A 27,362-nucleotide genomic window follows, 5' to 3' on the forward strand; every position below is an offset into this window, starting at 1 on the left:
CCTAACAAAATTCAGATGGGTAAGGAACTGAAAAATGCCATTGACTATATACATATATATATTTTTAAAAAGATTATTTCTAAGTTGCAAGGGAAACATGATATAAACTCCAAAAAGAAACAGTTGACGAGTTAAATGCAAAGGAGGCCCCTCCTACCCCAGCACCGTTTCCCAACGGCATAGCGTTCACCCACCTGCCTGCCCACCCCTCCTTAAGGCTCCCACACCACTTACTAGAGTCTTGATAGACAGATAATTGCTTTCCTCACCTGAGGGACATGAAAGGAGTCTATTGTGTTAATCCTGGTATTCTTCTCTTCTGTGAACTCTGAATAAGGAACTGAGAACTCTACCTCTTCATTCCAAAACTCCTGGAGTTCACTCACACTCAGGTCTGCTAAAGTGTTCTTACATTCCAGGCTGTCATGGAAGGTGCCAAGTATTTTGAGTAGGATCAAGTTATTGTTATATAAAAGGGAATCGAAAGGACTGCTAAATGGAGTTGAGAGATAGCAAGTTTTAACCTTTTTTCTCAGACACAGATGAGAAAAATGCATTCTTTTGAATCCAAAGGAAGTGGGTTGGTGCCCATTTCCAGGCTTTCTCACAACCCTCCCTCAAGGGAAGAACACTATGGAGACGCTAGCTCCAGAGTCCAGACTTCAGGGGATGAAAATAAAACGTTTTCTGTTTTTCAAAAGCAAGTGTGGTGTTAAGTTTGAAGGAGCTCTGTCTGGCAGCTTCATGCTGAATTATTTAATCAATGACAGTTTGGCGAATGCTCTTCTTTTGTCCGTGTGAGATATATGAAGTGTTGACTTTTCCTCATATACGTGTACACTGGTATCTCCATCATATATCTCCATCCATCTCTATCTAGCTATAACTGTGCAGAGAAGGAGAGGAGCACTGGTAGAAATAAAGGTAGAAGGTAGAAGTAGAAGTAAAGCACTGTAAAAATGCTTTACACTCTGTTTACACCATCACACCACTACAGAACACACCTTTCCTTGCAACCTGGTGTTCTTCCGAATCAGCCTAATGAGATGCCTTTGTTGCTGGTTGGTTATTTTGTTTTGTTTTGTTTTCAAAATGGCACATGATCAGGAATCTAGGACACTCACTGGGAAAGAAGTAATGCACTCTGAAAGGGGACATAACCAATAAAAACACAGCATCTCTGAATCTTTCTCATCAGGGTTTTATCCCTTTCACGGACTTTTCACTGAGAATATTCACAGAAAGGATATCATTTCTGCTCCCAGGATAGGCTCTTCCCAAGAGTTAACTGGCCTAATGGCTCAAAAAAAATCCTACTGACAACCAGGGACACTGAACACTAAAACACTGTCCGAGAGAACTGATGATTGCCCCACAGGGAGTAAGAAAAATACTGCATGTCTACATCAGGAGGCGTGGGTTCTGCCTCTGATGGTTAAGTTGTGAACTTCTCTGGTACAGAATCTTCTCGTCTGTGAAATAACAGACTACCTAACTTCCAGTTCCAAGAACCGATGATGCTATGGGTGTCTCACCTGTCACTATGGGCTACACACACACCTAGACACACACACAATTAGTGAACTTATTTAAAAAGTTCACTAAAAGATCCAGCCAGTATGTGACTAAATAGGAGAATCCTGTATCTAAATCCAGCCCTGACTACACAAGCAGAAAACCTGCAGTCTGTTCCCAGCTTTGCTGCTAATTTGGTTGCGGAGCTGTGGGCAAATAATCTATCATCTCTGTAACTCAACTTCCTCATCTGTCAAATGAGGATCAAAGTATGTGCATCGCAGGAATATCACCCCGACGGAATTTAACTGATAGAGGTGAGAACATCCCACACAGGTAAAACCACTACACAAATATGCCATCTATGTATCAATTAAAATTTTCTGTGTGCCCTGAACTGTGCTACACTGGGGGGCTCACGACATACTGGGAGAGGCATTGTGTAAGCAAATCACTGCAGCAACGTGATAAACACCATAATCAAAGTCTAACAGGCAAAGGGGAACCAAAGAATAAATGCTTAACTTCCAAGGGTGGTCAGAAAGGGCTAATAGAAGAGATGGCATTCAAGGATAAGTAGAACTCAATCAAGCAAATGTGGAAGAAAAAGACATTCCAAGCAGAAGGAACAGGAAGTGCAAAGACAAAAAGATTTAAAAAGTGTGGAGTGAAACAGTTTGGCTGGAGCTCAGCCACGACGGCATGGGTGGGAGGTAGGTGGGCAGATCAGATGCCAAAAGGTCTTGTCCACCATACCACACGGTCTGAACTTCACCCCGGAAGTCCCGGGGGACCTCGGTGGTATTTGCAGCACCCTGTGCCATGAGCTGATTTACAGTTTAGGAGGACCACTCTACTTGAATGGGAAAATAGATCCCGAAGGGAGTACCATTAGAGACATGGAGCTGGAGAAGAAATGGCTTTTGTGTTACAGGCCAGGAGATGACACGGAGAGGGGCAACCAAGAGAAAGCGGTGCTAATGGGTACAAGAGAATGCGGGTGAGACGCACGGCACAGACACAGAGGACAGTATAACCGAACGATCGGATGGAGAGAGGAGGAGTCTCAGGTCTCTGGTTCGGCCACCTAGGTATACTGTGGGGCCCTCAAAACTGGTAAAACCCAAGGGGATCCCTATCTGAGGAGAGAAGTTTGGTGGAAGTGGAGGTGGGGAACCCCAGATATTGTGAGTATGAACCACGGGCGCTTCAGTTTGAAGCGCCCGTGGGCCATACTCAGCCCTTTCTAGGCCAAGTCCCCAGTAGGACTGTGGCTCTGTACTTAAACTTGCACACATCAGCAAATAAGCAAAATCTGCTGTGGTCTAAATATGACACTGGAGTTGCCAAAATTAGAGCCAACCTGAAAGATGCAGGAGAGCAGAGGAAAACAGGGATCAAGAGCAAAACTCTCTACCATTAACGGCCTTTCCCAGCGTATCTTCTGAGAAAGGCTCCTTCCTGATCCCCAGGGAGCCGCATATGAGAGTGCTTCTTGTCGTGCCATTGGAGCTCCAGAGAGATAGGGAGATAAAATAAAACAAACACAGTCCCTCATCTCCGCCCTCCTCCTTTCTGTGCTCACTCCCGTTGTCCATCAGAAAGTAACAAGCCCTGAAAGAATCCATACAGAGATAGAAAAAAAAGAATCCATCTGTTATGGATGGAGATATGGCAAGGGTCCAAGGCAAACAGCGTGAGTGATATCACTTATAAAACAGCAACCTGACTAATAAACGCCCATAAATGGACTTTGGGGGGGGGGGGGGGAGGAAAGTCTCAGCCACCACATTGGCCTGAAGGTTTTTAGACCTCTTCCTTTTCCCTCCATGAAAGCTGCACTCCAGAAGTTGCTAAAATCTAATACAATTTAGAATTATGATTAAAGAAATACGAACGTCACCTCTACTGGTTTGATTTCTCCACTTAACTTGTATTCATTCAAAATTAGGCCCTTAGCTATTCTTTTCATTTTACATAACAGTTTACAGTATAAATTTTTATTCCTTAATCCTAACCTGAACACAAACTTCAATATACATTTAAGAAGTTAATTCAATTATCTGATCTACTTTATTCTACTGAATTACATGCAACTCAGTATCTACAACATGCAAAAATATTATCCCATTGGTACTAGTACAGGTTCAGCAGAAGTCGTCAACAACTACAGAACTAAATTAAATACAAAATCTAAAAAAAAAAAAAAAAAAAAGGAAAGACAGGATTGTTAGTGTACTAGAGAAGCAGCACTGGAACTTAGCCCCTACTGCGGCAAAGGCTCCAGATTAATAGAGAACAGAGCAGACAACAGTTAAAGCTGAAGGAGAAAGCTGAAGAAAGCTGCCAAATATGAAGACATCAAGAAGGTGGTGAAGCAGGCATCAGAGGGCCCCCTTAAGGGCATCCTGGGGTATACTGAGGACCAGGTTGTCTCCTGCGACTTCAACAGTGACACCCACTCCTCTACCTTCAATGCTGGGGCTGGCATTGCTCTCAATGACCACTTTGTCAAGCTCATTTCCTGGTATGACAATGAATTTGGCTACAGCAACCGGGTGGTGGACCTTATGGTCCACATGGTCTCCAAGGAATAAGAGCCCCCTGAACCACCAGCCCCAGCCAGAGCAAGAGGAAGAAAGAGGCCCTCAGCTGCTGGGGAATCCCTGCCCCAACTTATCCCCTAAAACACTGAAAATCTCCCAACCTCCACTGTTTCCATCCCAGACCCCCTGAAGAAGGGGAGGGGCTTGGGGAGCCCTACCTTGTCATGTACCATCAATAAAGTTTTGACTAACACTTCCATCAGCTGACCTGCAAAGAGGCCAAGGTCAAGGAGGAGGGCTGGGAGGTCTTTTTATGACAAAAATAAAAGAAACTCAGCATTAGTCTCCTGGAAGTCACCATCTGTCCACCTAGAACTTAATATTCAAGAATTTCCGCCAGTAAGTTGAATTACTGATAACTCAAGATTCAGCTCAAGTACTTTCACTTCAATAAAATCTTCCTTCCAAACCCCTAGACAGAAGTAAAACTGCTTCTGAACTTCCATGTTACTTTGGCTCTGCCACCTTCTTGGGCCCTTTCTCATTTTCTATCACGTCTGTCACATGGTCCTAGTCATTGAGAGGCAAAACTGGGCCTCTCCCTGAGCCATTCATGTGACTAAGTCCAGCTAAATTCCTACGGCCCTTTGAACGCACAATCAGTAGGTGCCCAGTACGAGTTCATGGGATAAATATGAGTGAGTCCAGAATGCAGGTCAGTGGTTGACAGAATCCATACACCAGCAGCCTGTCCACCTAGTAAAAACCAGTTCTCATGATAAAAACACCTAAGGCAACCGAAAAACCTTCTAACCTTTCAGTCACAGCTCTCTTGCCCTCTTGTTCTCCAGTCTGAAATGAACTGCAAGACTTAATACCTAGTAAGTTCTCGCTAGGACTATGGCACTCAAGGAGACACTTGAACTTCCTAGCTTTAGGCACAGTCAGAGTAAGCGCTACAGAGCCTGATCCTTTTCAAAGCTGATTTAAAAAAATGAACAAAATCAACTTCTGCTTAGAGTCCCTCTACAAAAAAGATTAATAAACCAGACCGCAAACCGCCCCCCAAAAAGTGAGATGCGTAATGAATCATCACAATGTACACACCGTATTGTCTTCTTAAGTATTTAAACACACAGAAAAACTTAAATATATATAGAAATGTATATATTATATATGAACATAAAACTATTGTGGGTGTTACTTAATATATTTACCTAGTTTAGCTCTTCCCAAAATGTTCCCTAGCCGCTGGTGTGCACACTGCATTCCCTCACTTTACCTCTCACTCTGACACAGCTCTCTCTGGGCCACACGAGTACCATGACAAGCAGGTACAAACATTTTCTAGCCACTGAATCTGCAAGGAGGTCCTGGGAAGACAAAATATAATTATCCTAACCTCAAGATGTGTTTCCAGTGTTGACAAATCACATGTTTCACTGAATTAAAAGTCCTTTTTCTCTTAAGAACCAAATCCCTTGGCCCAGCTAATAATTCACTGCGTGTACACCTGAGGTGGCCCGCCTCTTCCCAAGCACCTTGTACCTGTTGACCACGGTGGCATTCATGAAAAAGGCAAGAAAACATCTGACTTTCATAACAACATTGGAAGAAGAAAACTTGCCATTCATTCTTAAACATATGTGACTCCTTTCAAGAACTCCTGACTCAAAATTTCAGAGGGAAGTGGCCCTGTAATAACATCTCTTCTGAGAATAGTGCCATATGGTTTTAACAGAGGTTTATTTCCTGAACCCAACGAGGGCTGCTGATTCTCAATCCAACGAAAATAATTATGCAGACAATTTCACTCTATTACTTGCAGTGAAACCCATTCTGTGTGGTCCACACATGCCCACTGACACCTTCAAAGAGACATTAAGCCATTTTTATGTACCATACCCTTAATGGGTGGAATGCAAGGTAAATTTCCTTGAAGATTAGCACCTGTCGTCATGTATAAGGCACCCCTACTTTGACTACCACATGTTAATTCTCAGAGTGGGTCAAGAGGAGAGAGATGAACAGACTTCCACGTTGAGTAACAACTAATTACCAGCCAGATATTAGGGAAAACACACACATACACACACACATACGCACACCAAGAACCAGAAATACTGCATCTCCCAAAGTCAACAGCACTGCTGGGAAATTATTTCAGACACAATTGGCAGGTAGGAGGACTGGGGGAGGGGAGGATGGGGGGGGGGAGGGTAACGAGAACCACTCCCTTGCGTAATTTTAACAACATTCAACTGCTAACCTTAAAATAATCAGGAGAATAGGAAAATAAAATCCCTTCAGTGCAAAAGCTGAACACAAATACTGTAAAAATAAAGATTTAAACCAAAGAATACAACCATTAAATAGTGCTTTCAAAGAAGACCACCCTTTAAGTCTAAGAATATTCCCTATGAACAGAGTACGCCAACCCACACCAGGTTGCCCCTAAACCTGAATTTTATTATAGCAGTTGGCTACGAATTGAACTAACTCTCCCTTTTCAGACTTTGAAAGATTGCGGAGTTTGAAAATAAACCCAATGAAAATGACTTTTTAATTTTGCCAGCGCACTTGGCGTGTTGCAGAAGGATCCTTGCCCTCCCGTAAGATCTGTGCCTTCCAATGCCTACCCACGTCTCTTAGAATCAGTGAGAGAAGCAACCCCCCAGAAAAGAGCCAAGCCTCTCTAGATGGACATCTAGAGGAATTGCACAAAATCCAAGTAAATCCGCAGATATTCTTTAAGAGAGACAGACAGACTTCAGGGAAAGCAGCGTCCAGGCCCCCAAGGTCAGAGCAGGAACCAGATACACAGCAGCTCAGCATTAGCCACAAGGCAGGCCCAAAGGCTGTTCCAGGACTGTTTTCTTTAGACTGCCTGAAAGTCTTGCCAAGAAACAGACGGATGCTGCTGAAACAATCTCTTCCCCAGCCGGGCATCTGGGTTCTATGACAGGCAGTCCTGCTCCCGTGTGTGTGGCCCATAGAACATAGCAAAACCTTGGGAGGGAGTACTTGGCAGAATAGGAGAAAACCCAAGGATGGTCTTTTTTTGTGTGTGGTGGGGGAGGGGTTGGAGAATCTAATTCCAACATCATGCACATTGGATTAAAACCTTGCCTCTCTTGCTGATACCTTGGACCTGAATTCGGTTTCTCACTTTCCCTCTTTGTTTCTGTGTATGTACTTACTGATCGGCCAGAGAAATGTCTCTGCTCACTTTCGTTCCCAGGAACACTTTTACATCTCATTTTTTGCACCAGCCAACACTAAGGCATTTTTGTTTCTAACAATCCAGGGGAATGTTTGAATAAAAAACAAACTGGAAATCTTGAAATTTCTTAAAAACAGAAACAACTGGAAACTGCTTAGCCATGCATGAGAACTATGTCGCCAAGCAGGTTCTGGTTGAACTTTGTTTGATTAAAAAAATAATTCTACTTCCCATCATTTATCAGATTGATTCTCTTAAAACATTAGCAAGTACCAGAGTTTTACTTCGACAGTGTACTGCTAAAACAGTAAAACGGGAAGAGAGCTCTATTAAATAAAGAAAAACAGCCGCTACTCTGTGCCCTTCAAAGGAAAAAGTCAGCTCAATGAGAAAAGGAGGGTTAACCTGAAAAATTAACTGTCAACAGACCTAGCTTCCAATCTCAACAGAATAATAGGATATCATCTTCTCAACAATCCTATTCAATTTAAATAGCTTTGAAGATGCCTGGGGTGAGGAGTATGGGTATTGCTTGAGTTCTGCAGAGGGGAAAAAAAAAGGGCACAAAACATAAGCTCTGCGTTTTAGGAATTTAAAAACAGAACAATTCCGATTTATATCCTTAAACATCACCTGAACACTTAGCATTTTGAACCAAAGCTATCCATACCCTTTACGGCCAGGAATTCCTCTGGTGTGGAACTGCTTTTTGATGTTACAAACCTGGTGAAGCCCATGAGTGAGAATTACTCCACCACGTTTTTTTAAAAGTTGAGACATTTTTGTTCAAAAGAATCGGAAGACCCGGTCATCTCCTTCCCGACTCTCCACCCTACAGTGTCCCTGCATGTTAACATGGCTCCTGGTTAGATTTTCTATTATCCTTGGCTTCAATGGGCAAAACTAAATAGCCATACCATTTTAATTACCACAATACCATTATTATGGGGTTTTTTGGGTTACAGCTCAATTTGTGGAACCTGAATTCACAAAGTCTATAAAAATAACCCTAGGACAAGGTGGTAGAAGGAGTGAGTTAAAATGAATCTGTTTAATTTTTTATGGAAACATTTTGCCTTCCCCAATGCCACAGTACCTGCCAGAGTCTCATGCTAACAGGGTTGGAAGCGTGTCTTCAAAGAGGTGAATTACAGGGGCGCCTGGGTGGCTCAGTGGGTTAAGCAACTGCCTTCGGCTCAGGTCATGATCCCAAGGTCCTGGGATCGAGTCCCACATCGGGCTCCCTGCTCAGTAAGGAGCCTGCTTATCCCTCTCCCTCTGCTGCTCTGCCTGCTTGTGTTCTCTTGCTCTCTCTGTCAAATAAATAATAAAAATCTTTAAAAACAAAACAAAAAAAAAGGCAGTGAACTATAAAAGGAATCTGGCCTGCAAGTGGGACGTTAAAATGCCCAACCTCCGTGCTACTGAAGGCACGGTTTCTGAGCCTCAAGGTAAACTCACAGTGATCAAGAAGAGTTTGGGGTACCAAAGAAGGACATTCTGATCAAAGGGCAATCTTGGGACTCAGAAGGAGGGCCGGGGTCCACAGTGACCTCATCCCCCAAACCCGTGGTCCTCTGTCCGTATCACTCACCTGACACTTATCATACACTTTTCTGTCGCCTCTGGAAGGTATTTCTAAACTCCCCAGCTCTAGTAAAATCTCTGAAGGCAGAGCACATCTTTGTACCCCATTACCTGTCTCTCAAACTACAAGAAAAGCTGGTTTTTAATTGACGGATTTGTCCCAAAGTCTGGGCTTTTTTCTATCAAGTTGGGGTCTGGGCAAGGCTCAAATGCATCTGAGGAAAGAGATGGAAAGAAAAGGAATGAAAATTAATAGTGTCATTTGGCCATATCGCTTTCCTGGATCACTTTACACGGTCTCCACATTCAAAGACAAATACTTCCTACTTGAAAAAAGTCCAGAAGCCCAGAGCCGTTAAGCATCCCATCATCCTAAACAGTAACAATACTTTGTCGATGAGCACCCACAACTTGACTAATTATCGGATGCATGAAAACGCGACCATCCAAACTACACATCGCCACTGTGCTGCGGTTGGATTGACAGAAAGAGTAATACCTACTTCTCCAGTGGCAATGGCTGTACGCAGTAGCTTCAATGTGTTTTTCATTGTGGAAGGGGTCTGATTTCTTTCATACGGATGTCGTTAGGAGGCTGAGGACTGGTGATGGAGTTAAGATGACAGAAAATGAAGCCATGGAAGAGGAGACGGCACAAACGCTTCATGCTACTCTAGTTAGAGATGAAAGGTGGGTGGAGGGATCCCTGGGCTTTCCTACAGCTCGTGTCACTGGGGAGAGATGCTCTCGAATGGAGTATAAAGAGTAAACGTTGCAAGCCCTCAGTTCTTGGAAACTGTGCTCACTCTTCAGACTGGATGTGTTAGAAACCAATCTTTAGGGAATTACCCAGAGCGGTTTTGAGGTTTTCGCATAAAGGAGGAAAACAGGAAAATTGCGAAGGCATCCTGATTAACTTCAAAAGGTGATTTTATCTCTACGTTACAGAACTGAATGAAAAAAGAGGCATTTTAACCACATTTATCCACATGTCCTCTACAGTGTTTGAAGGCTAGCTTAATTTTGTTCCAAACTTCTGTTACGGGTAGAGAATACACAAAATAAATATATAGAGACCAAGCCTAGAGACCCATAGACTTTTTAATGTGCTTTTCTGATATGAATTTGTATTATCAGAAGTATACAACTAGAAGATAAACTATAAATATCACTTTACATGTTAAAATCAAGCTTCCCCCTTGTTTTTCTCTACAAATATTCTTTAAAAGCTACCCATTTGTTCACAAATAAACATCCAATAGGCACTTTGCTAGAAACACTGAGGAAGGAATAGAACCTCCCATTATATATGGGCTGTATTCTCAAGGATCTTACAAGGTGATAACTACCGTAAAACGATGTGTCTCCAGAACTTTCAAGTAGAACAGCCAGAGTGCTGCAAGATTTTAGACTGGCAGACACCCCTCCTGATGGAAATCATCATGAAGTAGGTACCACTTGAGCTTCAGAGGTGGCTAAGATTTCCAGAGATGGAAATGGAAGACACAATTTGCAAGCAAAAGCACAGCGTGAAAACATCTATGGGATTCAGCAAGAACGATGAGAACAGTTTGGCTTGAGCCGTGGTTCTCAAGACAGATGACACCAGCGGCGGGGGAGGTTTCAGAAACTCCTGGAGGTGGTTTTGACTGTCCCATGACTGTAGGTACAGAGGGTGAGCAGAGGCTAAGGATGCTAGGTGCCCTGCAATGCCTGGGACAGTCCCACAAAGTTTCTCCACGTCCAGAAAAGTTTCTCCACGTCCCTCATGACTTTTGGCTTGCGAGAATTCTACCACTCAACCACCCATGCTCCTTATGACTTTTGGAAAACCCACTGGACACTCAAGTAGATGAAAAAAATCTGGTTATAATTATTGGAGCCTAGAACCAAAGCTCTATTATTTGTTAAATATAAACAAAGGTTTCTCTCTATGGTTTTAAAATGATGGATCTTAGGCTGCCTGGGTGGCTCAGTCGGTTAAACAACTGCCTTCAGCTCAGGTCATGATCCCAGGGTCCTGGGATGGAATCCCACATCCAGCTCCCTGGTCAGTGGGGAGCCTGCTTCTCTCTCTGCCTCTGCTCCTCTCCCTGCTTGGGCTCTCTCTCTGCTGAATATATAAATAAAATCTTTAAAAAATAATAATAATAAAAATAAAATGTTGAATCTTCTAGGAATAAAACTACCTAGAAATCAAAAAAGCCTACTTTGTTCTGCTAGGAATTTTTGCAAGAGTTTTTCAAGAATTCAGAAAATTTTCACCAACACTAATGTCACTTTTGGTATCAAGCCACTAACACACGTCCGCATCAAGCCCTATTTATCACCATCACATTCAAGATGATTCTGCACTGTCCACGCAGCTGGCTAGTTCATTAGGTTTTCTAGGACATTCTTCTCTGAGTATTTAGACATTAAAATAAATTAACACAACAATATTATTTGTAATTAAGTTCCTTTATTTTCCTTTATGCTACTTCATGGCAATATACTGATCTTTTGGAAGTTATACAGACAAATAGAGAAAACCAATGATTTCACTTCAGGGTCATAAGGGACAATTATTGGGTATTTGTTATTAAAGGTGAGGTTAGCTCCAACACATCTGTGACATTACTAGAATGTGTGTAGAAAAGCAGTTGGAGATGTAAAGATAAGATGGAGCCAAGGGATGGTGGGCTTACAGAAGCCACCTGAAAAGCCCGCAAGGGGCTGGGAGGCACATAGGGATATAGTACCCTGCGATATGAGGTCTGCATGTTAACCTGATCAAAGCTCAGCCTCAGGAAGACGGAACAGCAGCTGTGTAAAGAGAACTTTAAGGAGGAAGGTATTGCTGGCTGGAAGAAGAGTTAGTAATCCCCGCTCGTGGCTAGATCCCTATATACTAAGGTGAGGAAGGGATAGCTTTTATAGAGATTAAAGATCAAAGATCAAAAGTGTTTTGTGCTACTAGTTTTAGGGTTAAGGAAGATGAGGAAATTGAAGATGGTGGGGCTTAAAGATAACGATCTGGGAGCTATTCATTAAACCAGGGCGATTGTCCATGCGATGGTGCCTTGCACAAGCAAGCAAGGACACAGAGAGAGAGGAAATCCAAGTTCAGAACTTATGGTGATGTCCACTTGTAGGAAGCAAGTGGAGGTTTAGAAGATAAAGCAAAAGAGAAAGAGGAGCAGTCAGACAGGCAGAAGGAGATCAGACTATGATACGGCAGAAGCCAGGGACAGAGGGAGAGGAGAGTGTCTACAGGCTTATTGCTGCTGAGGGGTCGAGGGCACCCAAGGGAGATGACAAGTGAACTTCAAGACAGCAGACTCGGTCAGGCTGGGGAGCGGAAGCCAGACTGCGAGGAGTTGGGAGTGAGTGGGTGTGAGGAAGTGGAGATGACACGTCTACACGACTCTTTCAAGAAGTTTGGTGGTTAGGAAGAAGAGAAATAAGATATCAGCTCAAAGGAGTAGTAAAGAAAAAAGAACATCTTAGGACAGCAAGTCTGTCGAAATAAACAACAAAACTTGCCAGGGACTGTTGGCCAATAGTCTATCTCATAAATGAATGGAGCCCCAGGGGTCTCTGTGACAATGTGAAGATTCTGTGATGAGCCACTCAGATGTACAAATTATATTGGTAGGGAAATAAAGCACCCTAAAGCACCTGTTTCATGAAAACAGGCTTTAATGAGGGAAAACAATAAACTGCCCAGTCCTCCTAGGCTCCTATTATAAACTACAAGGTTTCACCTGGGGGACTCACCAAGCCCTTCCATTAAGAGGTATCAGAGCCAGACCAGTCCCCCTACCTGGGGCACAGATGACCATGCTACACAACCACCCAGGAGATACTACAGACTGGCAAGGGCTCGGCTCCAGCATCAGTGTCTTTGTCCTTTGCATTTAAATTGGGAGCATCCCAGCATCTATATCACAGGGCTGTCATGCATATTCTAAATGCAAGGTATTAGTATCCATATTCTTGGGATCTCCACATTACAGTTATTGCTGCAATTTCCCAGGTAAGGACCTGAGGCCTAGGGAAATGGCAGGGCTTTCCTATATTGCTACAGACACAGAAAAGAAGGCAAATTTGACAGCTAACAACACCGTGACCACATCAACTAGGCCAGGCTGATTCTTTATGGACTAAGTAGTCTGTACCAGCTCAGATTAAGTAAGTACTGATGCTCGTTGTACAAGGTTAAGTGTGGTTCTAAAATTAGAGTCCTTTAAGAATAAGAGTCAGGTGCCTGGGTGGCTCAGTGGTTTAAGCCTCTACCTTCGGCTCAGGTCATGGTCTCAGGGTCCTGGGTTCAAGCCCAGCATTGGACTCTTTGCTCAGCAGAGAGCCTGCTTCCCCTTCTCTCCCTGCCTGCTTCTCTGCCTACTTGTGATCGATCTCTCTCTCTCCCTCTCAAAATCTTAAAAAAAAAAAAAAAAAAAAAAAAAAAAAGAATAAGACTCTTGTGACCAGTAATATTTATCTGTTGCTGAGTATGTCATGTAAAACCTGAAAATATATAATTAACCACGAAAAGCTACTATTTCAGAAGAATGGATTAAACGCTGTCCTGTTTCCACTCCACTACCTTCTTTGGGTCCCTGAACTCTTGCCCTCCTGACCCACCAGGCTGTGGGCAGAGAAGGGCATCTGGGATCTGGTGCCAGGGAGGAGCCCAATGGGCTGGGCAGTGGGCCCACCAGAAGGTGTCACAGACATCTGACCTGTGTGTTTGTCTCAGGGCCGGGGAACACTGCTGAAGAGTGTTTCTGAAAGAGCCCCTGAGAGTGTCATAGGCTCTTGGGGTCTTCAGAGTATCTACGGAATGCCCACAAGCAATGGCTTGGCCAAAGCTTATAAATATGTCACAACACAGGCGATCGTATCGCAAAAGCATACTACTCTCCCCAGAGTCCCTGAGAGAATTAGAAGGAACTACAGTAGAGACAAAAGAAAGAGACACAGAAGTTCTGAAACACTGTGTCCAATGTATAAATGTTTCCCTTACGCAGCACAAGAAGATGGAAAATCCTATACACTCAGGTACCAAAGGGCCCTCCCCTCAGAGCTCTCCTGTGTTTGAAAGCAGTGATGTAGTCGAGTCATGGACCAAGGTCCCACATACTGAAGAGGCTGCCACGGTGCCACTGAGCAATGAAACATACTGTGATTCACACAGAGTGGAGGCTTTGTCCAGACAACTTAAAGAACCACAAACATGAATGGGACACAGTTAGGGGCCTCTAGCTATCTCTGGATATGTCTTCTGACATAACCGGTGATATGAGGATATTCCTTAGGCTCAAATGAGAGAAGTTGGTGAGCAGGCTATCTATGTGCTCGATCATATCCAGATTCTGAAGGAGGAAGCCCTGCAGGATGGTAAGTATTGGATCAGGCTCTGACGCTGGTCTTGGCTGTTTTTTTCCAGCTCTGTAGAGAACAAAGTAAAAGAGGCGATGATCTGGTTTGAAGCAGCTGATGCCATTCAAGGGCCAGTGGAGATACAGCCTTCAAATGCTGACACTTCCCAAAATGAAACAAAGGTTCATATTTCATTTTGTATTATTCTCACATCATCATCCTAGACCACGAAAGCGGGGAAAATTCTATTTAGGGCACTTCTCGGATTTAACAATCACTTAGCAGCGCATGTACTCATTCTAAGATTTTACTGTTCACTAGGACCTGACAGGTAGTAAGCTGGAAACTTGAACTTGGTGGGGAAAGACGTAAGCCCTGATAGAGAATCTGGGGACGTTCGTCCAGGAGCCCAGCTATCTTCATTGCTGCAACCATTTTTAAAATTTCGAACACAGTCGACAATGAGTTCAACTCATTGTCTAATTGGTCTTGTCTCACCAATTAATAAAAGTAGAAACATTCCCATTAATGTGCTTATTTCTAGGATAGAGCAGTCTGGATGCAAAAATTTCCCTGTATTGTCTCAAAGCAATATGATCCAGTTAAAAAAAAAAATAACGAATGAACTGAGCTACCACCATTCTTGCCAAAAAGCTAAACTGAAGGGAAAAAAGAACAAAACTCAGAGGAGGAAAAATTAATGTTTTCAAAAAGAGCATTTACAAAAATGTGAGCATCGCTGTATGAATGTCTTTGGTTGACTACCATGACACTTAAGGGCTGAGGGAATCCATCAGTTTTAACTCTACTGACAAGATAAAAGAGAAAAAATAAAACCACTTACCAAATGAAATAAAGATTAATATGGAAAAGGTTTGTTGTTGCTTTTTGTTCCCTCCCCAGCTAGAAAGGGGAGAGATGGAGGTGGAGAGATTTCTCCATCCTTTTGGAAAAATAAGGGAACTAACAATGCCTTCATGTCAGTGCATTTACCACGCCGCCCACCTTACCACCTTACTTCACTGGTTTATGTCTTTGTCAATTCACTCATTTTTTAATATGCCTGAGGATGATATAAATGCTTCCTTGTCCAGACTCCTCCTCTTATTTCTCTATGGAAAGGTTTTATTTCTATTGGAAAGCAACGATGAACCTTTCATTTCCTTGAGAAACTATCAGCATGCTTTTTGCTTCCCGTGCTCCTAAGACCAGAGAGAAAGACAACAAACTGACCCAGGAACTAAGCCATCTGGTGAAGACACCTTCCGTTTCGGAGACCCTGATGGAGATTTGGTGAAAAGATACTGGCCGCAGCGGGGGCCTGTTTCAATTCAGACACGAATGGCTGCCTGTACCAACGCCTGCATCCCTCACCCAGGTCCAGAAGGGGATGACTTCAGCCTCAGGTTCTGGCCAGCCAGTACAAGTCCGGGCTTCAAAAAGCAACGTGTTTCCTTCCTTCCACGAGCACAGAGAGACAATAATATGTTGTGGCTCTGATGAAAAGTATGCTAATTGCTGATGCTTTCCCAACATCTGTGTCAAAATTAACTTGTAGCTGGTGCCTACTTGCTGATGTTTCATTCAAATTATTTGCTCTGCAAGAAATATGTTTGCTCTTGGACACAATCTTGGTTTCAACCTCCAAAACCATTGAGAGAAATTAATCTGAACCACTGAACATCTGCTTTAGGACTCAAACCCAAGTCTACCCTTCTAAAGCCATCAATTACAAAGACACCATTTTGGGGAAAATTCTGTCGTGACTAGCTCACTGCACAGACCACTAAAACCAAAGTCCTAGTCCTGATGAATTTCATAAAGCTATAGTTCAAAATTAGTTAGCACTCATGATTTTATGCTTCAGAGTAGTTTTGAGCCAAATGGAGAGCTCATTTACTCATGCATCTGTCTACTCTCACCAAAATGTCCAGCCCCACAGTTCATGGATCCTAAACCCTTAAATACGCTAACCCAATTTCCTTCATATAGTCAGAAATGAAGTTCTTTTCCCCCTTATTTTAAATCATTGTTTCTTTGTAAGCTTGCTCTTATTTATCTTAGTATATATTCTATTTTGATTATTTATTTATATGAGTATCACATGAATGGCTGGGGGAACGGAATTTGATGGTGCTCTGCAGTTGGACAAGCCAAATCTGGTCATGAGTTCTAACCACAGCTGCCTGGGAACATTTTTAAGGCTAGTAATGTGTAGAGACAAATCACTTTTTTTTTTAAATTGCAGCAACAGATTAATATGGCTAACACAAAATATTACAAATTCACTTAGCAAACTACGCAATAGACACCAGATGATGTATGTAGAAAATGCTGCAAGATGTAATCTCTCACAAAACAAAAAGAAAAAAAGAAAAGAAAATGAAATGTAAGCCTAGTTTTGTCACAGTTTGGCTTCCTCCCACACACTTCCTGCCATTAAGGGTATTGTAGTCCACGCTTAGAACAGAGCCTGAAAGAGTGCCCAGAAGGTGGCCAAGAACAGCAATGTCACATAGTAGGTACTCAGTAAATACCTGATGACTGACTGACCTAAGACTCATTTCATCAATGTTTCCCTCTCGAGACGCTCCTTCCTTTTGCACTTTTTTTCTCCAGGAAGTTAACACTGACTTTCATGCCACATAATCCCCCAAACAATAAGGTTCAGTTCTGATTCTCACCATACTTGGGTTGGAGAAGACCCTTTCCAGCTGGCTTCCTTGCCTTCATGTTTCTCCCTCCTATTTCTTCTTGTATTTGATTCCTCCTGCTTCCTCCACCAAACTAAAATATCCCAGTTGCATTACAACACTGGAGGTCTTCTATAGACAAAGTAGAATTTTCTCTAATCCATGTAATTCCATGCTATATAGAAATGCAACACCTTCCACTTCCAATTATCCTGCTGGAGAACCCAAAGGGCCACCCCAACATCTGTCCCATCAACTCAAACTCTTCTGAATGGCCCTACAGTCCTATATCCATAGCCCAGTTCCCCCTATCCAACCTGATTTTTCTCTTCTCTTCAACATTCATCTTCTGTTCCAATCTGGCCTTTCCCTACACATCCTATGGTTTTCCTCTTCCTGAGCTTTTAATAAAGGTCTTGAGTTCATCCAGTAATTCATCTTTATTTTCTTCCAGACTCAGCTTCCTCCACGTGATCATATGTTTCTTTGAGAATATCGATTACATGCTAAAAAGGATGAGATTCTTACATTTATTTGCCACTTACAAGTGAAAAACTATTATTATACATACCCTTCTAAAATCACCATTATAGATAGTTTTCATTATACCCATTTTTCTACTGAAGATGCCAAGGTCCTGAGAAACAAAGTGATTTGTCAAGGATGCTCATTCGTGAAAGGTCAGCACTTCAGCCTTCAGTTTTGTATCTCAAAGTCCCAGTGGTCTTCCCACTCTGCCATACCCCCTTCCAGTTACCCACCCTTGTCTCTAATGACTTTTCAGATAACACACTAAAAGTGTGTTCAGTTTCTAAATTCCTTTTCCCTACTTCCTCTATTTTCTCTTTAACTTTCACCAAATGACCTCTTGAACCCATCCTTCTGTTGACATTTCTTTTTGCCAAGATCGCCAATGGCTTCCACCATGCCAAATCCAATGGCAGTTATCACATTTGGCTCCTTAAAAACTCAGTATTTCCTTCTGATTTTTCAATGTCACAACAGTGAAATGTGAACTCTAGGTAGTTTCATCAAGACCTTTAAGGTGCTCAACAAATACTCCGCATTGCCTGTAAGTTCACACTGTTACCATTTTTAATTTCCTACCCAGAATGCACCATTGCATTTGTTTATCTCCACAAAGATGCTCCACCAGAGCATCCCCACTCATCCCAGTCTATGCCTACATGCCTCCCTGCCTTATTAACAGGGAAAAATGCACTTCAGAACCACCTCGGCCAATCTGCTGCAGAGCTTCTGACCTTGAGAGTCGACTGAGCCTCTGATTGTTCCCCTCGGTCACAAACCCTCTTCAGCCCAGTCACCACTGGCCGGGCTTAGTTCTTCTGCCCCGTTCTGTGGGGCAGACTCTTCCACGGAGCTGCTGCTGCTTTCCTCTACTTCACTTAGCCCCCTGGATATCAGAAGTCAGACACTAGAAAAGCTGGTTTCATTTTTTGCAAGTTTTGAATAAAAAATAATAATATTCAAATTACATTTCCTGGTAGACTAAACGGCTTAAAATAAAGTATCTGCCAAATAGGATGCTTCTGTTTTTCCAGATATCCTCATGAATCGAGGATGTTTTACGTTTAAGGGTTCCCTAAGAATCTTGAATCTGTATTCTATTATCTTTCATGTCACTAGACCTCCAGAAATTGGAAAAGCCATTGTCTGGCATTGGGTCTTCCTTCCACTGGCCCTTCACCAGACACCCTATCCTCTATGGATCAGGAGAGAATTAGTCTACCCCTTGATTTAGCTATCTCTGAGCCACTGCCTTTTTCTGTTGGGAGAAGTGAAGCCCTATTTTCCCCTCCCCAGTAATCAGTGAGCAGCTACACTGAAGAGACAATCTTTTTTTCCTATATACATTTCTTTGCTCAATTAATTAATTTAACTTGTTTTTTTTTTCTTCACTTGTACTTGATCCCTACTTACTTGGTTTCTGTCTCTCTTTCTTTCTAAGCAAGCTCTATGTCCAATGTGAGGCTTGAACTCACGACTCTGAGATCAAGGGTCACAAGTTCTACCAATTGAGCCAGCCAGGTGCTCCTGCTACTTACTTTTGCAAAACAAAAAACAAACAAACAGAAAGCACATAAAAATCGGTAAGTTTCCAGTTAGAGTAAATTGAAATAATTTTGGCTGAGGTAATAATATTTTCTGTACTTTCTTTAAATTCTCAGCTGGAACCTCTTCTCTTCTTGAATTTGGTTAGAGTCATATAAAACCATTGTTAAACCTGAAATGTTTAATAGAGATGTGTGACCCTGGGTGAGTCCTTAACTTCTCAAGGCTTCTTCCTTGCTTGTAAAAGTCTCTTCTCTGACTACTTCACAGAGTTACTCTGAAGTCCAAAGAATAACATAAACTTTGTAAACTATACCAATACAGAATGTTCTCCAAGGCAGCTCTGAGAATGCAAAGGGAAGGCACACAGCACCATTACAAAGCGGGGAATATGTATATGGAGCCTCAAAGGGGTGTGAAAGAGGGCCACAGAGCTCCTCAAAGCGTGATTACGGCCCCTAGCACAGCACACACTTGGCCGTTTCACATGCCAGACATCAGGTGAGCACCTGTCAAATAGAATAAAGTGAAAGGAAAAAAGAGACAAGAAGAATAGCAAGGAGGAGGATTACAATTGATGTAAGCTATATTGTGAGGCAGGCAACTATATCAGGAAGTAAATAACCCCACATGCTAGAGTAATCTTAAAGGAACTAGAATAAGAAATTTCATACCAATTTTTATAAACTAATTTACAAAAAGTTTATCTTTCCCTAATAGAAAATTTACCATCTGAGATCTGTCCACTTCCTTCTAATAATTTAAAAAAAAAAAGAGGGAGATGGCTCAGTTGGTTGGGCATCCAACTCTTGATTTCAGCTCAGTTCATGATCTCAGGGTTATGAGATTGAGCCCTGTGTTGGGCTCTGCATTGGGCATAGAGCCTGCTTGAGATTCTCTCTCTCCCTTTTCCTCTGCCCCTCCCCCCCACAAAGAAATGAAATCAGCTTAGAAGATATAGGCAAAATTGGATAAGATAAAAAGGAAGTGTTAATATTTATGCATACACACAAATATACACCCGGGAAAAATACTGAAAGAAAATGCAACAAAATACTAGCTAGGATTATCTTTGGTGTTGAGCTTCAAGTGACTTTTACTTTCTTCTTTATTTATGCTTTCTGAGTTTTCTGAACTTTTTTTTTAAGTTTTTTTTAAAGATTATATTTATTTATTTGACAGTAAGAGATCACAAGTAGGCAGAGAGGCAGGCAGAGAGTGAGAGGGGGAAGCAGGCTCCCCACTGAGCAGAGAGCCCAATGTGGGGCTCAATCCTAGGACCCTGGGATCATGACCTGAGCCAAAGGCAGAGGCTTAACCCACTGAGCCACCCAGGTGCCCCTTTTTTTTAAGATTTTATTTATTTAACAGAGAAGGACACAGTGAGAGAGGGAACACAAGCAGGGGGAGTGGGAGAGGGAGAAGCAGGCTTCCCACTGAGCAGGATGAGGGGCTTGACGCGGGGCTTGATGCCAGGACCCTGGGATCACGACCTGAGCTGAAGGCAGATGCTTAATGACTGAGCCACCGAGGGTCCCCGAGTTTCCTGAACTTTTTGCAACCCATGTCTTTCTTATGTAGTAATTAAATGAAAACAAATGTTCTTGTGAATGGAAAAACTATGGTATATCTAAACAGAATATTATTCAGTATTAAAAAGAAATGAGCTCTCAAACCATGAAAAGACATAGAGGAAACTTAGATGCACATTACTAAGCAAAAGCAGCCAATCTGGAAAGGCTGCATACTGTATGATTCCAACTCTATGAATACGATATTCTACAAAAGTGAATACGATGGAGACATTAAAAATATCACAGATTTTCAGGGGCTTGGTTGGGGGAGGGGTAAACGGGTAGAGCTGGAATCTTTAGGGCACTGAAACCATCTGTATGTTACATGTCATTATACATTTGTCCAAACCCATATTATGTGTAACAAATAGAGTGAACTCCCATATAAAATAAGGACTTTGGTTGATCGTGATGTGTTAAAGTGGATTCATTGGTTGTAACCAACGTACCACTCTTGTGGGAGCTGCTGATGATTGGTGGGGGGGGCAGGGAACCCGCACCGTGGGGGGACAAGGGACACAGGAGATGTCCATACCTTCCTTTCGATTATGCTGTATACCTCACTGCTCTAAAAAAATTACATCTTGAAAATGAGTGGTATTCAAAATGTAAGAAGAAAAATTGGTTAGCACTGAATGAACATGTGTTTTCTTACTAGTCCCACCAATGTAACATGTTCACCAACACAGTGTATTTTCTGAATAGTCTAAACTACCAAAAAAGAGAAGTAGTGCTACTTCTCAACAATGACATTGCTCGGTACACAGTGGCATTAAAGGTTAACAGGAAAAAGCAAATCCCAGACAGTAAGTAAGTGAATGTTAATAATTTCAATTTCTCGAAGAAGAAAAGGTGGCCCAGCAAAGAAATGCCAGAGTCAGAGGGGTCCAGGTTATATTGCAGATTGTCAGGTGAGACCCTCTCTCTAAACAGGTTCTTCACTTTGTGCCCTAGACCTTCCCACTGCACCCAGGACAAATAAGGAACTACAAATAATATTTGAGACTTAAGTTAATTTAGATTTGCCTTAACCTCTGATATAAAATTCTTTAAAGTTTCGCCCTACAAATTACTCACATGAATTCAAAGCCCGTGGTATCAAACAGCAGCAAAAGTGGGCACTTGAAGCCAGAAAATGGAGTTGACTTTGCTATGGCAAAGGAACTAGGTTGGCAAACACAACTTCTTGAGGCCTCAGTTTCCTCATTTGTAAAAGAGGAGAAAATGGCTGGAAAGCGTGATGTTAGCTTTTTGTGCTCCTCCCGGCCATGCAAACATACTCTTTAAACTGGTTGAGTTTCGTTACACTCTCCTTAGCTTTGGACACCCTTCCTCGAATCAGAAGGTACCTGGAAGCCCATTCTGTAAGGCAAAGAAGTGCCCCCCTACTCTGGGCAAAGGGAGTAGTGAGAGAGCAAGAGAGCTTGCAGGCGCAGGCAAGGAAGGAGACCTGGTTGGTGACGGACAGACGAAGAAGAGGAGAGAACCAACCGCACCACGATCAGTGGATGGGACAGAACCCTGAGTGAGGGCACAGAGCAGGTGCGGCAGGGACGGGGGACCGAAATCTGTCAGGAGATGTGGTTGTGGCCAGAGACAACTCCCAGTAAAGTAGGACTGACTAGTCGTAAACTTTCAGAAGTTGTTAAAATAAAAGCAGGGACCCTGCTCACGTTCCCTACAGATTAAGCCCTCTGTGTCCTGCTAGGTTCAGCACAATACTGATGACTAAACTTGGCTTTATTCTCGATTTTGTTATGTCTCTTCTGAATTCGCTTCACAAAGTTCACCAGCATCCAACATTCAGAGGCTCCGACACAAAGCAGGCCTCCTAGATCCATGTGCCCAATTAATGAAGAAAGAGGGGACACAGATATCATATTAAAGCTAACTTTTCTTCCTGACATTAAACTCTTTTACCGACCAAAGTCACCCAGCCCAAAAGGACCTGAGTATCAACAGCAGAATTACTTACTTACAGGTACTTTGTAAGTGTGTAGAGGTCTTGGGATTTAATATCCTAATGCATAAATAATCACCTTTTTAAAACAATTATCTTAAATAATTTACAACCATGAGTCTTCCAACTGCCTGACAGTTGCAACCAAAATGAAAAGATAATAGATTGATGTGACCATATTTTCTTGATGTGAAAACTACCAAAATCCATGCCAAGAATTAGCCAAATAGCACCAGGGCTAGAACAAGGAATACAATTCAGCCGTGGTTCAGTTTCAGGAGCTCTTTGCAGTAGCAGGAAAATAATAAAATAATTAAAACAATTAAAAACGGTTTTCTTCCAGTAGACTTTTAGTGCAACTTATTCCAGCTTTGAAGAGAATGAAAGGAGACATTTATGAAAGCCACCTACTCCTTCAAACACTTGGATCTTCCGTTCCCCGTGAAGTTTTTATTTACAGTGAATATTTGACTCATCCTTTTGAGGTCCTAGCACAGGGCCACACAGCAAAAGTGGTAATTACCAGAAGCATCTATCTAGATCATCAGATTTCCTTCCTCTGGTCAGTTTGTGCCACAAATCTCGTGCTGCAAAAGCTACATTTCATCTTTCGGTGTCAGATTTTTTCCAACTTCCTTGCAAATTCTCATTAGACTTCTGTTTTCCTAACAAAAGAGAATGAAGTGGTCACTCTTCTTCCTCAGGATTTCTCCTGAGCTGTAACTGGTGATGGAAAGTCAGCCCTTAGCAAAAATGGGTGTTTGGTGCAGTTAAATCCCATCAAGTCCCTTTTCTAGGGACTAACTTCTATTCCTACATCCACCGCTGGGCTAGGATGAGACAAGTTAACTACAATCAAACCACATCCTCAGCACAGCACCTAGACAGCCTGGATGACAGCAAAGAGAAAAGACACCTCTCCTGCTTAGCTCTACCAAGAAAATGTGGCATCAGGTCTCACAATATATAGAATCAATATATAATATATTAAAGGAAGGCAAAAACATGCTCTGTAAATAATAAAATAGACACGTATCCTATGTTTTGGTCCATCATGGTTTCCTAATTATGGAATCTATAAATTCCTACAGCCCCAGCCCCAGCATACTTTCTTGCTCCAACTGATGTGTGCCATCAAATGTGGACTTCTAAAAATACCCAGGGGAGTCCATGTGGGAATCCCCTTAGAAGTGATCAAGGCACAGGGCCTTCCACTAGCATGCTACCTGAATCATCCACTCTTGCTCCCTTTAAACTTCAAGACCTTTAGGAAAACCTTTGTCCTTCTGGACTCCCCGGTAGACATTCTCGCAGCCACGTGTCCCACCTATCCATAAACCCTGGTTGTCGACCACTCTCACTTGATCCCTATCACAGTTTCTCTAAAGGAAAGAGAGGCTAGTTTTCAAGTCTTAAGTAAAGTCCTCAAGATTAAAAAAAAAAAAAAAAAAAGGAGCTCAGGAGACAACAAAACCATCTGAGGGGTTGGGGGGAATCATGAAGAGACATTTCCTGTAGTGAAAGCCTCAGAAGAGAGCTCCATTTTATAATAGGAGTAAACCTCTTGTTTTTCCTTCCCTCTCTCAATCTTTTGACCTCAAGAGCAGAAGAGAGGGAGCCACTGATCCCCTTCAGGCTAACTTTTGCTACAGAAAAGGTAGCTGTCATTTTTAAGAATCCTTTGGAGGGGTCTTAAAAATAAATCTTCTGAGGGTGGGAGAGACCCGAACGTTGACATCACAAAAATAAATAAATGATGTCCCAAAGTGCCAAGGCCACAAAGAAAATAAAAGAGACGAGAAAGAAAGGAGGCCAGTAAGAAGAAGTGGGCTGTGACTTCTGAGCCCACGATGGGCTGCCGGTGGCTCGGCAGCAGTGACGATGCTCTGGAAAGGTCAAGTATGGTGGCTTCAGGGTCTAAGTGTGCTTAATGGACCAACGAGCCCAAGGTATTTTGGAAGGAAAGAAAAACATGTTTTCTGAGTATTTTTCCTTTCCCCTTGCTTAGCACCACACCCACCTAGCTTTCTTCCCAGTCGGGTCACCTGTTTCAAAGTCTGCTTATTGAGTCGCTTTGATTATTTCTTTCCTTTAAAGAAAATTGTATCCACTTAGCCGAAAACAAAGAACTCGTCTGAGAATGCTACATACGTGTGCTTTGTTTTCCACAGTCTGGGCAGAGAGCTATCAGGAGCGCTCCGCGCAGCCCATCAGCAGGCGTGCTCGTCTGCTATTATACCAGCTGCACAGACAGGTATTTAAGCAGCAGAAGAGTGGACTCAAGAATAAATCTAAAATAAAAACGACGCTGGGCTCCACTGAGAGAAGTGAACCCCAGAAACAAGGCTCTTTGCTTCCCTGCGCTCCAGCTCCAAAGTGGACAAGGAGGGCACATTTGGTTCTTCCTCGGGTTCACCTCTGCTCCAACAGCTCTCACATGCATGAAAGTTTCTGTTTTCAGAAATAAATCCTGCCTCTTTCCTCTCTCCTTCCTCCTCTGTGCCGATACATTCCTTGAGGGTGACCTGCCGATCGCATCTCTCAGGCTCCAGGAGACGTGAACTTTGACCTGGAAGTGCTTTTAATTTCTCCCAGGAGGAAGGGACCAGAGAGAAAAAAAGCAGTCAACTCCATAAAACCCCACCTTCTGGCATCTATGTCAAACACACCTGAGTTTTTCCAAAAACAAAGCCTCACTCAGTCCCCATGTTCTTGATAATCTATCTTCTCTTCTAATCATCAATAATAATTTTTGATCACGCGGCAGAGCTGTTCCTCTATTTGGTCGTGTTTTTCTCAATTAAAGATTCTAATGGCCATTGAAGCAAGACAAATTGCCCTCCTCATTTGTGTCTACAAACCTCTGCAACTCTTAAGCTTCAAAATTATAATGGGAAACAGAAACCATGCCTTTGACTTTACAAGCAGAACGGTGGCGCTTTGTTACACTTCATAAACACACAGAAAATCACCAACGAGGCAGGGATTTGAATGGAAAGCCATCAGGTCCAAACTTCAGCCTTGGGCAACTCGTCCCCTGTGACAATTCACACAGTCCAGAAGTTCTTCCTTAAATCTAACCTGAATCTCTCCTGCTTCAGTTAAAACTTGTTCTTTCTCGGACCGTGCCAGGAACAGAACAGCTGGTCACCATACACAGCTTCATAACTCCTCATAATTTTGAAGTCTGTTATTAAGTCATTTTTCAGTCTCCTCTTCTTGAAGCTAAATAATCCCACGTCTTTCAACTTATCCTTCTAGGTTCAATTTTACAATCCTTTAATCATCATCAATGCTCTGCACTAAACATTCTGAAGTTTTCCATGTTGCTCTTAGGCTTTGAAACCCAGCTCACCTTTGCAATTGCTTCTCCCTGTTCACAAAGAGAGCCCAAAGACTCTCTTTGAGTGGGTAACCTGCTGCTTTGTTTGGGTTATTTGGGGTACAAACCTGTTCCCGGGGCTCCTTCCAGCAGAAAAAAACACGGTGTTCTTACTGGGCGCTGGCCATGGAGAAGCTGTTCCCCTCGCCCGACTCCCACTCAGTCTCCCTCGCCAGACAGAGCTCTTTCTCAACTTACTCTCCCTAAATGATCCCATTATAAAATGAGTATCTAGCTAATCTGATCTGATCCACTTATGTAAACCAAGTTATTAACCAAAAATGTCTTCAAATGTGTTCTCCATTGCAGATAACATCTCTGAGGGTCTTGTCCTCAAAGCCTTAACTCAAAGAAGAATGTCAGGCAGCTGGACTAGAGTCCCATGAGAGAGGTTTCGGGCCTGTGGGGGTGGACATGGAGAATCCTTCTGCACTCCTCAAATTATGCTACAGAGGCCATGGGTAGAATTATAAAACAAGCCGCTCTGAGGTGTGTGAGGCTGGTCACCTCTTTTTGCATACCTTTTCCCGATTACACAGGCATTCTCCTAGTGCTCTCTCCTATCAAAATCAGACAGTAGATTCTGACACTGACCGTGTTCAGGGCTTGATACGTGATATGCCCTATACCATGAAGCCTCTTTCCCGCCCTTCCCAGATTTGGCTCCTTCTCACCCTTCAGGTCTCAGCTCTAATGTGATGTCTTCAAAGAAGCCTTCCCTGCACACTCTAGAATACGTTCCTATCCCTCCCCTGATGCCCCATCATTCTTTATTGCTACATCAGTTCCCTTTACAACCCTTAGCACAATTTACAGTTAGATGCAATTAAACATGAATGTTTGTTTACTCATTTCTCGTCCATCTTCCCCTCAGAAAGCAGGCTCTTCAAAGGCAGGGATCCTAACTGCTATGCTTCGTGAACCTGGCACGTGGCTAACAGTATCCGCTCAAAAATAATTTTTGAATGAATACATGCCCCCGCTACCAGAGATATTTACATTTTAAAGCATATCTTTAATTATCATTAAAAGGGGGCTCTGTTAGCTATTATAAAGGGGGCAGGAGCTTTTAGTGGTGGGATGGAGTAGTGGGAGGAAGGGGTAGGGGTCCTCCTCCTCAGACCCACCCAGTCTTGTTCAGGAGAAGCCAGCCCACCGAATCCAGAGACAGCTGTTGCCTCTTCCAAGACCTTAACTAGAAACTGCTGTCTGCCCCCTTGTCCCGCTCCTGCTCCTTCAAGCAACTGATCTCCTTTCTAGTTATTCTCTGTTCAGCTTCAACAAAGGCATGCCACTTAACAGCATTCCATCATTGTCCCGATGCTGTTTCCTCCCTGCTGTCCCCTCCTGAAAGGACCAGCATTTCCACAAGAAAACATTCAGGCGATGAGGATGATCAGAACATGAGCAGTGGCAATCTTTGGAGACGTGATTACGGACATGTT

At 42.8% G+C, this 27,362-nt stretch overlaps 2 protein-coding genes across 8 annotated transcripts in view; one reads left to right on the forward strand and one right to left on the reverse strand.

Moving 5' to 3' along the window:
• The window catches only part of RUNX2 (RUNX family transcription factor 2), a 223,512-nt gene that overhangs the window by 168,780 nt on the left and 27,370 nt on the right, over positions 1 to 27,362 (reverse strand). The window lies entirely within an intron of this gene.
• LOC132018493 (glyceraldehyde-3-phosphate dehydrogenase-like) lies at positions 2,415 to 4,297 on the forward strand. Its single transcript, XM_059401483.1, has 2 exons — positions 2,415 to 2,515; positions 3,842 to 4,297. Exons 1-2 carry the CDS (start codon positions 2,415 to 2,417, stop codon positions 4,110 to 4,112), a joined length of 372 nt encoding a protein of 123 aa, XP_059257466.1. The 3' UTR covers positions 4,113 to 4,297.

This window comes from Mustela nigripes, chromosome 5 (assembly GCF_022355385.1).
Source record: "Mustela nigripes isolate SB6536 chromosome 5, MUSNIG.SB6536, whole genome shotgun sequence".
NCBI classification, from domain to species: domain Eukaryota; kingdom Metazoa; phylum Chordata; class Mammalia; order Carnivora; family Mustelidae; genus Mustela; species Mustela nigripes.

Bases quoted from the DNA above. Each gene is read 5' to 3' on its own strand.
- LOC132018493 (XM_059401483.1), top strand. From the start codon at position 2,415: ATGGAGCTGGAGAAGAAATGGCTTTTGTGTTACAGGCCAGGAGATGAC. The intron at 2,516-3,841 runs GTGAGACGCACG...TTAAAGCTGAAG, and splicing joins ATGGGTACAAGAGAATGCGG to GAGAAAGCTGAAGAAAGCTG.